The sequence below is a fragment of the Antrostomus carolinensis genome, unplaced genomic scaffold (genome assembly GCF_000700745.2).
Source record: "Antrostomus carolinensis isolate BGI_N321 unplaced genomic scaffold, ASM70074v2 scaffold25376, whole genome shotgun sequence".
Classification (NCBI taxonomy): domain Eukaryota; kingdom Metazoa; phylum Chordata; class Aves; order Caprimulgiformes; family Caprimulgidae; genus Antrostomus; species Antrostomus carolinensis.
Window position 1 is genome coordinate 34,665 of NW_010320149.1, and position 13,409 is coordinate 48,073.

Genomic DNA, 13,409 nt, shown 5'->3' on the forward strand with positions numbered 1-13,409 from the left:
GTAGTAACAATTGTTTGTAAACTAACTCGTGAAGTCTAATATAATGAGCTACATTTTGCCATTTAGGCTTAATCAGAAACAAAGTGCTCATCTAATGACTAAGATTACCTTAACTTGATGTAATATTTAATGTCTGACAGTCTTCAGTGTGTAATGCTGTCATCCCTCCTAGGAGAAAGGAATGTATTTTATTCCTCATTTTAGAGAGCAACACTGAGGCACAGAGAGGCTGACTGATTTGCCCCGGGGTCAGATAGAAAGATTTGAGGCAGGTAGAGAGGGACTCACACACGCGTTTGTGTGCGTGCATGAGTTAAAATTGTGTCCCTTTCAGAGGGCCATGAATTCACTTCTTACGTTTTTAGCTAATTTTGCACTGCCACATATTCAACATAAATCCATGCTGGATATTCAGAGCTTGTTTGCATTCTGTTTTACTTGATAAAGGAATATGGATATCAGTTTGATGGCCTCTGTCATTATATCATAGTGAGAGAGTGTTGTTTTTCTGTAGTGCTGCTGTCAAAAGGGTGTCCAGTAACATGTTTCTCTGGTCAGCCTGTCTTCTGCCACAGGATTTGTGAGTGACTGGACCAGGAAAAAGGATGAAAGGAATTGTTCTGAAATAGCTGAGAACATTTTGCCAGGGTTTTATTTTTATTTAAGCATTTACAAATAGAAAGGAGGAGTACTGAGGAGGAAGAAATTTATAGCTTTGACCAATCATTTCTGACTCTTAGCTTGTCATTTAGCTAATTTAGTGCATTATTTAAGTATAGCATGTTAATTAAGAGATAGTGACTAATTATCTCTGATAATTTATTTTTCTAAAACTTTTTTTAAAAGTATTTCTTCAGCTGTTGGTCCTCATTTTTTTTGGGTGTGTATTATACAGTATATGTAGACTAAGAATTTTACAAAGCTACTTCTCAGATATGTTTTACTGGTTTCTCTTGTCCTATTAAACAGAGTATAGGGAATGACTGAAAGAGACTTCCTCAAGTCAAATCTGAATTTCTGCTATTGCAGGCAATTGTGCTATGTATCCTATTCAGCCTGAAAGTATTAAGGCAAAACACATAATAAGCTCATTGCAGATCCTTGCTTTTTTCATAGAAACATGCAGAAAAATGATCAAACTAAGCTGGTTGGGCTATTGTATAATAAAGTAAATATAAATTAACTGATATTTAAATAAATATAATTTGCAGGTTAATTTGGTGTCCTCTAGAATCAACCACTGGAAAATTCTGTACATGAACTTCTTTAATGAAAAATTGTTGTTTAAGGTTTACCCTAATAGATGATGTTTGTTACTATTGGTGCTGTGTCTTGTACTGGCATTCATGTCAATCTAATTTAAAAAGAGACTTGGGCTGCAGTTGCTTGGAACTCTTACCTATGCACTGAGATGAGAGAGAAAGGTATCTATAGTATAAGGGGTGGTTTGGGATGTCTGTTCTGGGGTTAATCTGGCAAACCAACCTGTGCCATGACCAAGATGAACCACAAACTTCCCTGTATTATGCTTTCAGTAACACTTTTCACCCTGTAGCTTTTTAGGGGATATGTGGGGAAAACATAAATTGATATGAAGCAAACGTATAAAGAAGATTATTTTGTCACACAATCTACTGCTGTTCCCAAAGAGAAAATACAGGTCTTTCTACCATGTTGAACATACGTTCTGTAAAAATTTTTAGGAAATTAAATCTGTCACCTTTTTGGAGCTACAGTTCTGTTTCCTTGCAAGGAAACTGCTTTGACTTCATGTGTGTATTAGGGACAAAGATACTGAATCAGATAAATGTAATAGAAAACATAAGGTTATATGTATATCATAATATTCTAGGCACATCCTTTATTCAGACTGGTTTTAAGATTTTAAAAAGATCTTAAAAGGGCAGTGTGTGAAAATAATACTAGCCTCCCAACTGCTGATGCTCTTTGTTCCAGTGCAAGCCTATTCCACTGTTACTGATGAATGCTGTCAGATAAAAATAAAAATGTGATTTGCTGTGTATGTTGGTATCCATGTCACTAATTGAAACTGACACTGTGGTGTTCAGAGAATTCCATTTCTCCTCTTGATAAGCACACAGGCCTAGTTAATTCACTAAGTAACCTTTATTAAATTGAGCAGATGGGAAATCACATTTTTCTTTTTCTTGCATTAGACAAAGGTTAGAAAAAGGTCACCAAGATTTCCTGTGAGACTCAAGATATCAAGCACATAGTATGCTAAATTATTCTTCCTTGGATGTATAGAGCCTGTTCTTCATTTCAGAAGATAATCTGCACTTTATCTCAACATGATGCATTCCCATTTCAGTAATACCTGAATCACCTCGTGCTTGCAGTTGTTTGCACTGTACAGAAAAATATCCTGGGTACTGTGTTGATGAGCTGATCAGATTGTATTGTCCAATAAGAACATATTTGATTCTGCAAATGCTTTATATTAACACTTTTAAATGTGCATGGTTGGTTAAAGCTAGAACTTACCCACTGAAATTAATAAAAACCTGTCTGCTATAGGAACTGGGGTTAAATACAGCCCTGTGTTCGTGAAGGAGAGTGGAATCTACATGTTTGCATTGTGTAATGTGAGAATACTTCATCTCCCTGGTTTGTGTAACTGGAAGTGATGCTAAACACCCATTTAAGAATTTATTTTTTTTCTTTCCATCCAGTAAACGTGCACTTAGATCTAGTTACACAGGAGAGCTCTATTTCCTTCTCTTTCTAAAGTAGTCCCAAGAAATATAACAGGCTTACTCTTACTCTCCAATTTGAATTAGTGCTATATTTTAAATGCTGAGAAATCATGTTGGTGTGAACCTTGTGCAGCAAGTAAAGAGAAAATATGATCTCATTTAATGAGAGGGATTTTTCTGCCTCCACCCTCCCACACGTCTCACTATAACAGTACCCAAATTCAATTACGGCTTAGTATTTACACTAAAGTGGGCTGTCCCCATCTAGGGTAACGAAGGCTACAGGAAATTTAAAATGGAAGGGACAATAAAAACTACAAAGTTATATATCAGATTGGAAATCATTAGTGAAAACAACATTGGTAAACAACTGATTTCATATCACATTTTCTTATGTGATCTGAGAATGTGCAAGACTTGATTAAGTGTGTTACGCAGTTTGAGCAGTCTTCAGTTTGCTCTGTTACAGAGTATGTTTAATCTTGTTTATATTTATTTTGCAGTGGCTAGAAGACTGCAAAAGAACGTTTGGTACTGATGACGGTATTCATGGCACTAACACAGATGCCCAGGTAGGTGTATGTCATTTGTGAGTCTCTGAATATGAGATTAAAAAACATCTTTGTATCTGTTGCACAAAAACTCCAGTATTTGCAGAGTTATTAAAAATATATGAAAAGCTTTTCATTTCAGTTATCATACTATCTTTTGGAAACTCAGATTCTTATGAAGTAGTGATCTAATAAAAAAGGCTCTTTTTAATAAAAGTTGGCAACCCGTTTTGGGTTCTAGACTTAATAACACTGAGTAGATAAGCAGTCTAGATACCATCTGTGTACCAGCAAGTCTGCTTTTCTGCAGCTGTTTCTAAAAGAAAAAAGTTAAGCATTGTGCTTATATGCTCAGATAAACTGTCTAGCCAAAAACCGCTACTGAATTTAATACAATTAGTACTATATAAATACATATGACCTTTCTGGAGTCATAATTTGGGTGGGGAGAAACAGGGAGTAAAGTAGCAGTATGGCAAAAATCTCATTAAATGCTTCTGTCAAAATATCATCTAACAACAATAGGTGAAGTAACCTATTAATATTAGTACAATATTTTATATGTATTTGCATGGCAGTCATCCATGTTTAATGTTACTAATTGCTATAGTAAGTGATAGGTTTTCCCCAAGTAAACCAGGATGGTTTTTTTTTCTTTAAACAATAGCTGCATAATATTGACACTGTAGATAAAAAAAGCAAATCCAAAACCTATCATCAGTAGGTCCAAGGAATGTGCCATCTAGAGTCCTGTATTAAGGACAGTGAAAGGTGTAAGAAAGTAGAATTGCAGATAGCAGATGAACTTTTCACAGTGATGTTTTCACAAAAATCCCAAATCCAAGCTGAAAAAGGAGGAATTTTATTCCTTTTTTTCAGTCGAACTCTATTCATTGATGCACTCGGTCATGTTTCTGCTGCTCAAAATGCAGTGTTTGGCAACACAAATGTCTAATGTGTGCATGGACTGTTTCTTCTTTTAAATAGTTTTAATTTGCTTTCATATATATATATATATGTGTATTTTTTAATTAAATCACAAAATGCACCTGATTTTTTACAGTAGTGAAACATGCAATAATATACTGTTGATTTTTATATTGCATCAAAGCTGCACATAAAAAAAACCCATGTAAATAAGCATAGGCAATACAGCAGAATAACTTGCTACCGTTTGCAAAGATTTTTGCATTGCCTATGAACACAACAGTTTTTTGCACTTGGCTTACATCTTTGTATACTGACTGGTACATGTTTAGAAATGTGCAACAACATTTACTACTACAATACAAAAAAAATGTTCAATATATAATTAATAGGGACGGAAATACATAAATGCTGCTTTTTTTAGAATGTTTATATACACAAAGAAACTTTTCTAACATTTAATTGTTAGAACATAACCGTTCTTACCATGAAGGTAAATGTTACTGTTCCCACTGTGTAGCTAGAGAAACTAAGAAATGGAGGGAGAGCCACATGCAGACTTTCATGTACCTTATATGTAGAGAATGCAGGATTCCAAGTGAGGCAGTTTTGTCTGTTCTGCCCTGTTTCTGCAGGGTTTGAAGATAGCCTCTGGAAAGGAGATATGCGTCCATTCACATTGATTATTTGTTGGGACCTGTTTTGACTTTGGTTTCCAGTCTTAGCCTGCAAAGCATGGTTGCAATTTTTTCTTTGTGCTCCTTGTATTTGCAGGTTCAGTTAAAATAATTTTAAAGTATAGTATCCACTGAGAAAGCAGAGTCCTGTTATCCTGCTTCATAAATACACACAATTTACAGAAGTTCTAAATTAATTCACAGAAGCTTACAGTTACCTGAAGGAGATTCAGTAGTTACCAAGTGTTAAGAGCATTGTTTCAAAAGTCCTTGTAAATGGAGTGTGGGACTGATAAGTCTATCCAGTTAATGCTAAAAATATCTAAATGTTCTCTTGCTCAGGAAAACAAAAGGTGCTTCATTCAACAGATATTTTTCATTCACTAACACAAATAAGATTTTCTTACCAATTTTTAGCACTGTGGTCAATACCACTAAGGAACAGTGAAGTGAGTTCTATTCTGGCTCATGCATTGCCAGCAGACTTGCAAGTAAATCTAATTATTGGATTTTTGCTATGAGTACTTACCCACAAGCCTGGAAGAATGCATCTGGGCTCTGGCTAGACTGTTTATTCAGGACTCACAGGTAGAAAAAAAATCTCGAGTGAGCAAGTATGTGAAGGACACTGAAGCCATTTTTAAAGGAAGCCATTTTTAAAGGAAAAATTCTCTTGCATTTTTAGAATAGCTGTCAAGGTGTGATTTTGGGGGAGAGGGATTATTTATGGCTTACAGTAATAGTGAGACTTGGCTAAAAGAATACTGGAACTTAATAATCAACCCTGACATTCCTCAAAGTCTGATTCTCTGTTCTTCATTAAAGTGAGTTATAGAATTCTTGTTGACTTTGGCAGTTCAAGATCTTACCTCTTTGTAGTGTTCTGTGCATCAGAAGTTTTTGGTTATATAATAATTGTGCTGTGTGTATATATGATATACATGTACATGATAGCACAGAGTACAGAACAAAGGCATGCAATGTTTATAGCCTGTTAAGCACATAGTGTATAACTTGCACTCATCGTGTATAACTGTGCTTCGTGAAGTTCAACTGTTTCTGCCTGTTGGAATCAGACATCGGTTTCATCTTCATATGTTTACTGCGACCACTGCACTTCCATAAATGCAGTACGCTGATCGCCGGACAAAGCACAGACATGAAGTTCCTGTCCCGAGTCTGACATAACATTTTCTGAAAATTTCTTTCCAAAATGTTTTTTCTGAAGTAGCTTGTGAAAATAAAGTGCAGTTAAATTACAGAAATCTCACCATGAGGTGTTGAGAATTGAGTTTAATAAAAACAGGAATTTCTAAACCAATTCAGAATCTAAGTTAACATTACATCTCAAATTTTAAAAGGCATTATGTTTCCTTAAACTACAGCAGTACAGAACAAGTAAGAAGCATTGTACAGATGTTCACACCTAAGTGTCCTTGGTTTTGATTTCCTTAAATTTGCATACCTTTGAGTGCACAATGTATAAAGACCAGACAGGATTGTAAATGAAGTATGTCACTCATATTCTTGGACAACAAAGCCAATGCCATTTATTGTTAGTTATAGCAGCAAGTAATTTCACTTCAAATTCAGTCTTTTAATTTTTTCCATTCAGGGTATATTTAGAGCATGTTACTTGTGTTTCTTCCTCCCATTTTACCTGGGACATCTTTTACCCTAATTAAAATTATTTCCTACACTAATTCTTGATCTTTTTTTCTTTCTTTGTATTTTTGTGACCTGCTCATCTTCTTGCTTAGCAAATGGAAATTCTAGCAGTAAGTGATGGTTCTTGATTTATCAAATACTTAACCATGCCAGTCACCAAACTGGTCTCCATCTGTGTCGTCCATTTGTGGCATAGTAATGTTTTGTCATAGACTATTACAAAAAATGCTGTGTGCTTCAATTTTGCATCATTTAACCCATTGAACTGTTGGTCCTTTGTAGATAATAGGATCCTGTAGTTAGTAGAACGTTATAGAAAATTATTCATTAGCACTAGCTTTTATGTCTCTTTGTAAAGCAGTATGAACACTGTTTGCTCTTTGACTAGTGCTTTAGATGCATAAAAATGTAAGCAATGCAGTACATAAGTTAATGCTGCTGTTTAATTTCCTTAAGAATGTATTGTGGTATTTTCTAAAATAGAATCAGAGTTACCTTTTATAAAGGAAACATTATTCTTGCCTCGAAGAATGGAATTATTCTCCTCTTACTCCATCAGGCAGTTGTAAGCTAAGGGACAGGTTATATACTGTGCTTACGTATTTATATTAATGTTTATGAAAGATTCCATATTTACAGACCACAACTGCTTCTTTTGGATATTAGATCTTGAATTTAAACCAGTAAAATATCAACAATAAAAGTAAGCGATCTATTAAACTGTGCCTCGGAACATGACATTTCAAAATGCCTTTTGAATAATTTTACATCCCACCCCACCCCCCTTCTTGGAAATGTAACTTATTATTAAAAAGTAAACTTTAAACCTATGTGAGAGAGGCTACATGTAAATCTAGCACTGAATGAAGCTTTCACCTGCTTTTCATTAGCTTCCTGCTACATTAGCTTCTAAGTCTTCTTGGCATTTTCTTCAGTAACCAAATAACTACTTTTAATTTTGCACATTCTGTACTGAAGAAGTTGTCATTTATTGTCTCTTGTATTGGACAGTAGATGTTTTGCACTTCCTGAATATAATAATGTTGTTTACATTTGTAGGAGCTGGAGTTGTGTCGGAGGCTATACAAGTTGCATTTTCAGTTGCTGCTTCTGTTCCAAGCCTATTGCAAACTTATCAGCCAAGTAAAAGCAATCAAAAAAGAAGCAGAGGTAATGAAAACCATGCCATTTAACTACTAATTGTGGACATCTTAAAGCCAAACAATTTAAAATACATTTTGTTAACATTTTAATCAGTGGGACATCTTTTTAGAAACTGAAGGAGGTTACCAGCTGTTTTATAGCCACTTAATAATAAAAGATTTAAGTAGAGCCCACAAGAATTTTCTGAGAAGTTTAATTATCTGTGTTGATTTTTGTACAGCTCGAAAGCTCTTAAATAAACAAGAATGCAGGGAGTCCAGTGATGAGGTTTTTAAATATTTCAGTAGTGCTCCTGGTGTATTCTAATCAAGCTACAATCAAGGCACACCAACTCCAGTCAACAGAATTCTGTGATGAAGCCCCTTTCCCTCACCCCAGTGTTTCTAATTGCAAACACCATCACTTGCTACCAGCTGATTTATGTAACTGCATCACTTTGGCCACCATTCAATTACTCTGCAACCTTAGTCCCCATCCTAAGTGCAGTTAGTAATGCATTCTAGACATCTTGTGCCTGATTTCCAGTTGTACTAGCTTTAGAAGTAAAATGTGTCCTTCAGCTGTGCACTTGTGGTACATATGTGATGTTCATTGAGTTAATCCGAATGCATTATTCTATTAATGATGTCTTCTGAAAGTTCTCCCCTGGGTCTCTAATGCAATCAATAGAGGGAGCAGGAAAAAAAATAGGCCTGGTCTTGCTTGATATAGTAGGAATGAAAATGAAAAAGCGGAGTGAAATTCTTTGGTTTTCAAGTAGCTTTTAGGGAAAAATCGTGCATGTTCCTCACTTAGATTTCCAGATTTTTGTAGAGACTGCAAAGAAGTGAGTTCATTTCTGTCTGGAGATGTTGTAGAAAGTCAGCATCACACCTGTCCCACTTCTTGCCTAAGTTAGTCAGATGTAGAATCAAATTCTGAGCAATGGCTTTGTCTTTTACTCATATATTGGAGCTAAAGCCAAAGATAGTGTTACATACATTGGCTGCGCTACAGTTATTCTGCTGGGTTACCAGTCTCCCAGATTTTTTCTTCATATAGCAACACAATTGCTGTACTTTTCCAAAGTGTTTAATTCTTCTTGTCAGCTTAATTGTTACTAAGTGATGTGGGGAGAAAAATGTATTTTTTGAAACAAACTTTAAAAGAACCAAGATGGAATCCTCATCAGGGGAAAGCCCAAATACCTGGCGTGCACACTTGAGCCATTAAATTAGCTGTATAGTTAAGCAACTGCAGCAAATATTTGGATGTACTTTTTCTGCCTCTCATTTACGATTGCAAAGAGGAGGAAAAATGCAAGCCTGATGTGCTGAAAGTTAATTTGGCTGAAAATACATTTAAACTAGAAAAGCTCACTCTTACATTTGTTTTAGGTCATAAACATGTCTGAAGAACTTGCTCTTTTGGAGAGTTGTCTGAAAGAGGCTGAGGCTGCATCCGACAGTGGTATTGAAGAAATTGAAATTGCAGAGGCTTCCCAAGCTAGCACAGAAACAGCTATTCACTCTCTTATTGAAACCCTGAGAAACAAGGAGTTTGTGTCAGCTGTAGCACAGGTCAAGGTGTTCAGGTAAGTGCTGAAGGATTGCTTTCAGACCTCATGGGCCTCTTTAAATTAAAGACAGGGATAAGCCCTACTCCAGGTTTTTTTCAGCTCTTGCTAGATGTCCTTATTGAAAAGAACAAGCACAGTTGCTTCATGACAGCTTGTTCATACACAATTTGCAATTCAGAAAAAAGGCAATTCTAGTAGTACTTATTGTTTAGAATTTATCTCTGAGAGAATGGTACTGTTAACTATCAGGACTCTATGGAAGAAACATTTCTCTTGCATTTTCCTTTGTCTTCTGTTCAAATGTGTGTTTAAAGAACAAGACCATTAAAACATTTAATTTTTTTTTTAATGTCTAAATCCAAATTGTGTTTACACAGATCTATTTGGCCCCACGACATCTTTGGCAGTTCTGAAGATGACCCAGTTCAAACACTGCTGCACATATATTTCCGTCATCAGACACTTGGTCAAACTGGTAGCTTCGCAGTAGTAGGCTCCAACCAAGATATGTCTGAGGCCAGCTCAAAGCTGATGGAACTTAATCTAGAAATTCGAGAGTCTCTACGCATGGTGCAATCCTATCAGCTTCTAGGGAAAGTAAAACCAGGAATAAATCTTGTGAGCACTGGATTCTGAACAGCTGTCATTTAGAAAAGAACTGATGATGAAGACACTTCGGACTATTATTGAGCACCTTTCATTTAAAAAAGCAGAAAACCTCCAGCAATCCTGACAACCAACAGTTTCATCACAGCAAGAAATTATTTCATCAAAAGTAAAAATCTGAAAACTGAAATGAACATTTTACTTGACTGCTCTTTCTACACAGTAGCTGTGTGACAGTAGTATTTTTTAATTAAATTTATGTATAAAAACTACATGAAAGGAAAAGGGCTTAAATGTAATGCATACATATGCATTATTTTCTGTTGTAACAGAACTGTAAATGGTGTTTGCAGTAACAGCCTCTAAAGGTTGAATCAGTATTGCAGGTGGGATGAGGCTAAAATCAAGGCTGGTTTATTTTGGCTGAAGACCTGCAAGGCTTCCTAGCAGTAGTAGATATAATCATCAACTAATACCTAATGAGACACTTCGCAATGTCATGAAGAATGTGCAGTCAGACATGAGTTGAATGACGAACGACTGCAAAAACCATTGACCTCAATGTTTTATTTGCTTTTGTTGTCTGTAACAAGGAAATTATGTGTGTGAGTTAGAATGTATGGCTATGTGACAGTTGTTTTTTGAAGGTATGGATGATTGTTAAATAAGGTCTCAGAGCATGCTTAAAAGAGCTGCAAGATTATTTTTGAAGAAATTTTATTTTATTAGATCTAATCCTCATAGTGTGTAAATGTTAGGACATTTAATAATATTTTAAACTGGGATTTCCCAGTGTTTCTAAAAGAAATAATATATCTGTTAACTTTATTGGAATGCTGCTCAGTTCTCTGATCAGTGCTTATGTTACAAATATTGATAACAACTAACCAAAAAGTAGCTGCCTGCAGAGACTTTAAATTGTATATTAAAGATATATGCTGCCCATCAGCAATTCTCATTAGAAGTTAACTTATTTTATTCTGTATATATTCTAGAAACTGTATAGTGCAAAACCAGTATTTTTCTTGTAAATTTGTGCAATGCACTGTTAAGGCAGTAGGTGTATAAAGCTATGAGGGGAAGGGGCGGTTCTCCTGATGGGTAGTCACATACATTACTTGCAGTCTGAATGGTCTGCAGGGTTCAAAGAGTTTGAATGCACATACATGCATCTTCATGACTCAGCTTAAGCCTAAGGAATTGGGACTATATAGAAAAAAGACTGACTACCAAAACATGCAAAAAATATACACATAGTTCAGTGTCAAAGTCTGTAGCATAAAACAAACTGGATTCTGTTGAAACCAATAGCATTTTATAAAAAAAAATTAAAAAAGAAGAAAAAAAAAAGGAAAAAAAAGAATGTAGTCCCATGATTCCTGTGATTTGAAAGGAACACCCGGTATTTTTATATACATCTCTTACCCACTGTGATTTTTTTTAATGGGCTCTAATTCCAGAGTTTAGAATGTAGAACCTGAAATTCTTAGCTCTGCCTTTTGGGGGGAATTGGACCCCACTAGAGTTGTAATTATGCTGAAATGCATTAATTGAAGGCACTGTGCACGCTGTTGGACTGCTGACAGTAGTTATGTTATCCTAACAAGCTCTGTAACTGGTCAAGGCACATCCATAATCACTGTATTTTTTTTCCCCATCCCTGATAAAATTGAATTATATTTTGATGGTTTTGTGGTACTGTAGATGGTGTTCTTAATTATTTAATAAGTATTTACTGGGGATAAGTAGTTTTACTTAGTGGCGCATTACACTTTTATTTACATCATCTTTTACCAGCTTTTTTTGTAAAAATAAATGACATTGGTCTGTCACTTTGTGTATTTTTACAAGCTAGAGTTTAAATACTTTAGCTAAACACTGACAATAGAGGCCTGGGCACCCTGAATATTTTTTTTCCCCCCCTTTTATGCCCTGGCAATGCAACAGCATCTTCTGAAGCTGTTAAAGGAGTTCTAATCTCAAACCTGAATTTATATACATAATTCCTTAATTATACATCTTCCTCCATTCACAATGACTAGTGGAACCTGCCCAATGGAGCAGAATCGTGATAACTGGCTGTCTTTGATAAATGGCTTTAACTTTGAGGAACTTTTCCTAAATTACTCATTCTCAGCTACTTGTGCATAAGCTGTCACCCTGGTGCCAGGTTTATGCCAAAGCTGTCTAGAAACAAGCAAACGTCAGACATCTTCTGTAAGATGCAGCAAATACAGAACTGACTGAGCTAACACATGAAAAAGATCTCTTCATAAAAAAGCTGTACAGGGCAAGTTCAAGATATCTGTGAAGAAGTGGCAGCATGAAGACTGTTCCTTTCTGCTTTGCATAATCACATAGGTCATGAGTAGCTTTCCTTCTTTCTGCTGAGTCTAGGAACCCGTGCCCATGATGTGCAGCGTATGCTGTCAAGGACATGACAGAGCAGTAAAGTGGAAAAGGATACAGAACTGTACTTTGGCATCGAGCAGTAAAAGCATTGAATATGTTTATGTAAGAGGAATGACCTGCAGAGCTACTGCAGAACTGAGGAATGCTACAGGATGAATGAAAGCTTTTTAAATATCGCTGCCCACTGCACTCCCCTCCTCCAAGCCTCAAACCTTGCAGTAGCTGATGAAAGCAGGGATGGCTCTTTACCACTACCTGCCACTTGAAGCCTTTATCAACTGCTTGTTTGGACCAGTTGCTGTTGAGGCATGCCACACAGTTCAGATCAGCTAGGCCTGTTCTACATCTTATCAAACAAGCAACTGCTGCTTTGATTGCAGTTATCAGGGATGACAACCCTTTAAGTTGTAAGATTCACCATATTCACAGCAAGTAATCCTCAAAGCACTGCTTGCGAGGACATCTCTATAAATCAGAAGCACTTTGACTGCTCATATTGCTGTGAGCTGCTATACTACTTCAAACTGACACAGCCCAGAAGTTAAATTCCTCAAACTCATTAGAAAGGTGCACAGAGTCATCACAGTCAGTCTCCCACGCTGCATCCTCTGGGAAAAGACTACACCTGTTAGAATGGGGAAGGCAAACAGGAAAAGGTAATTGCAGAACATCCTTAGAGGGGAAATATGCTCAGAAATAAAGACATCACAGTTGCAGGGTGAGGCAGACCCTGGGTAGATGGCTGCACTGAGGGTCTCAGCTGTTCCTTCTCAGGCTGGAGACTTGCCTCTGCTCATTGCTGTGACTACAGGTGAGTGCAAGGCACACTCATCTGCAATAGAAAACTGCCCAGCTCTGGTTGTACTTTTCAAGTTGAACAGGACAAGGATGGAACTTACTGTGGAAGTCTGAGTGAGCTGATAAAGCAAGGGATATTACTTTCTACTGTGATACAGGAGAGAAAAAACACTTCAGGTGGAAGCACAAAATAAAACAGTATCCCATTCTGGGGGTGGTAGGGCTGCTTGTTCCAAGAATGCTTCATGCTGCTATAATAATAAATGGAGCAATAGTAAATAAAATTACATGGCAATGCTGAGTGCTGAGGCACTAAGCCTTAGTTACTGCA

The 13,409-nt window shown here is 36.3% G+C and overlaps 1 protein-coding gene across 1 annotated transcript in view; it reads left to right on the forward strand.

Moving 5' to 3' along the window:
- LOC104526148 (protein furry homolog-like) overlaps window positions 1-11,571 on the forward strand; it is a gene marked incomplete at its 5' end in the record, with an annotated part of 44,943 nt that extends 33,372 nt beyond the window's left edge. Inside the window, 5 exons of the mRNA XM_029085329.1 lie at window positions 3,221-3,289; window positions 6,633-6,650; window positions 7,600-7,710; window positions 9,081-9,277; window positions 9,640-11,571. Of these exons, the coding sequence (XP_028941162.1) occupies window positions 3,221-3,289; window positions 6,633-6,650; window positions 7,600-7,710; window positions 9,081-9,277; window positions 9,640-9,898 (654 nt within the window). The remainder of the gene's footprint in view (window positions 1-3,220; window positions 3,290-6,632; window positions 6,651-7,599; window positions 7,711-9,080; window positions 9,278-9,639) is intronic.
- Window positions 11,572-13,409: the final 1,838 nt, after the last annotated feature.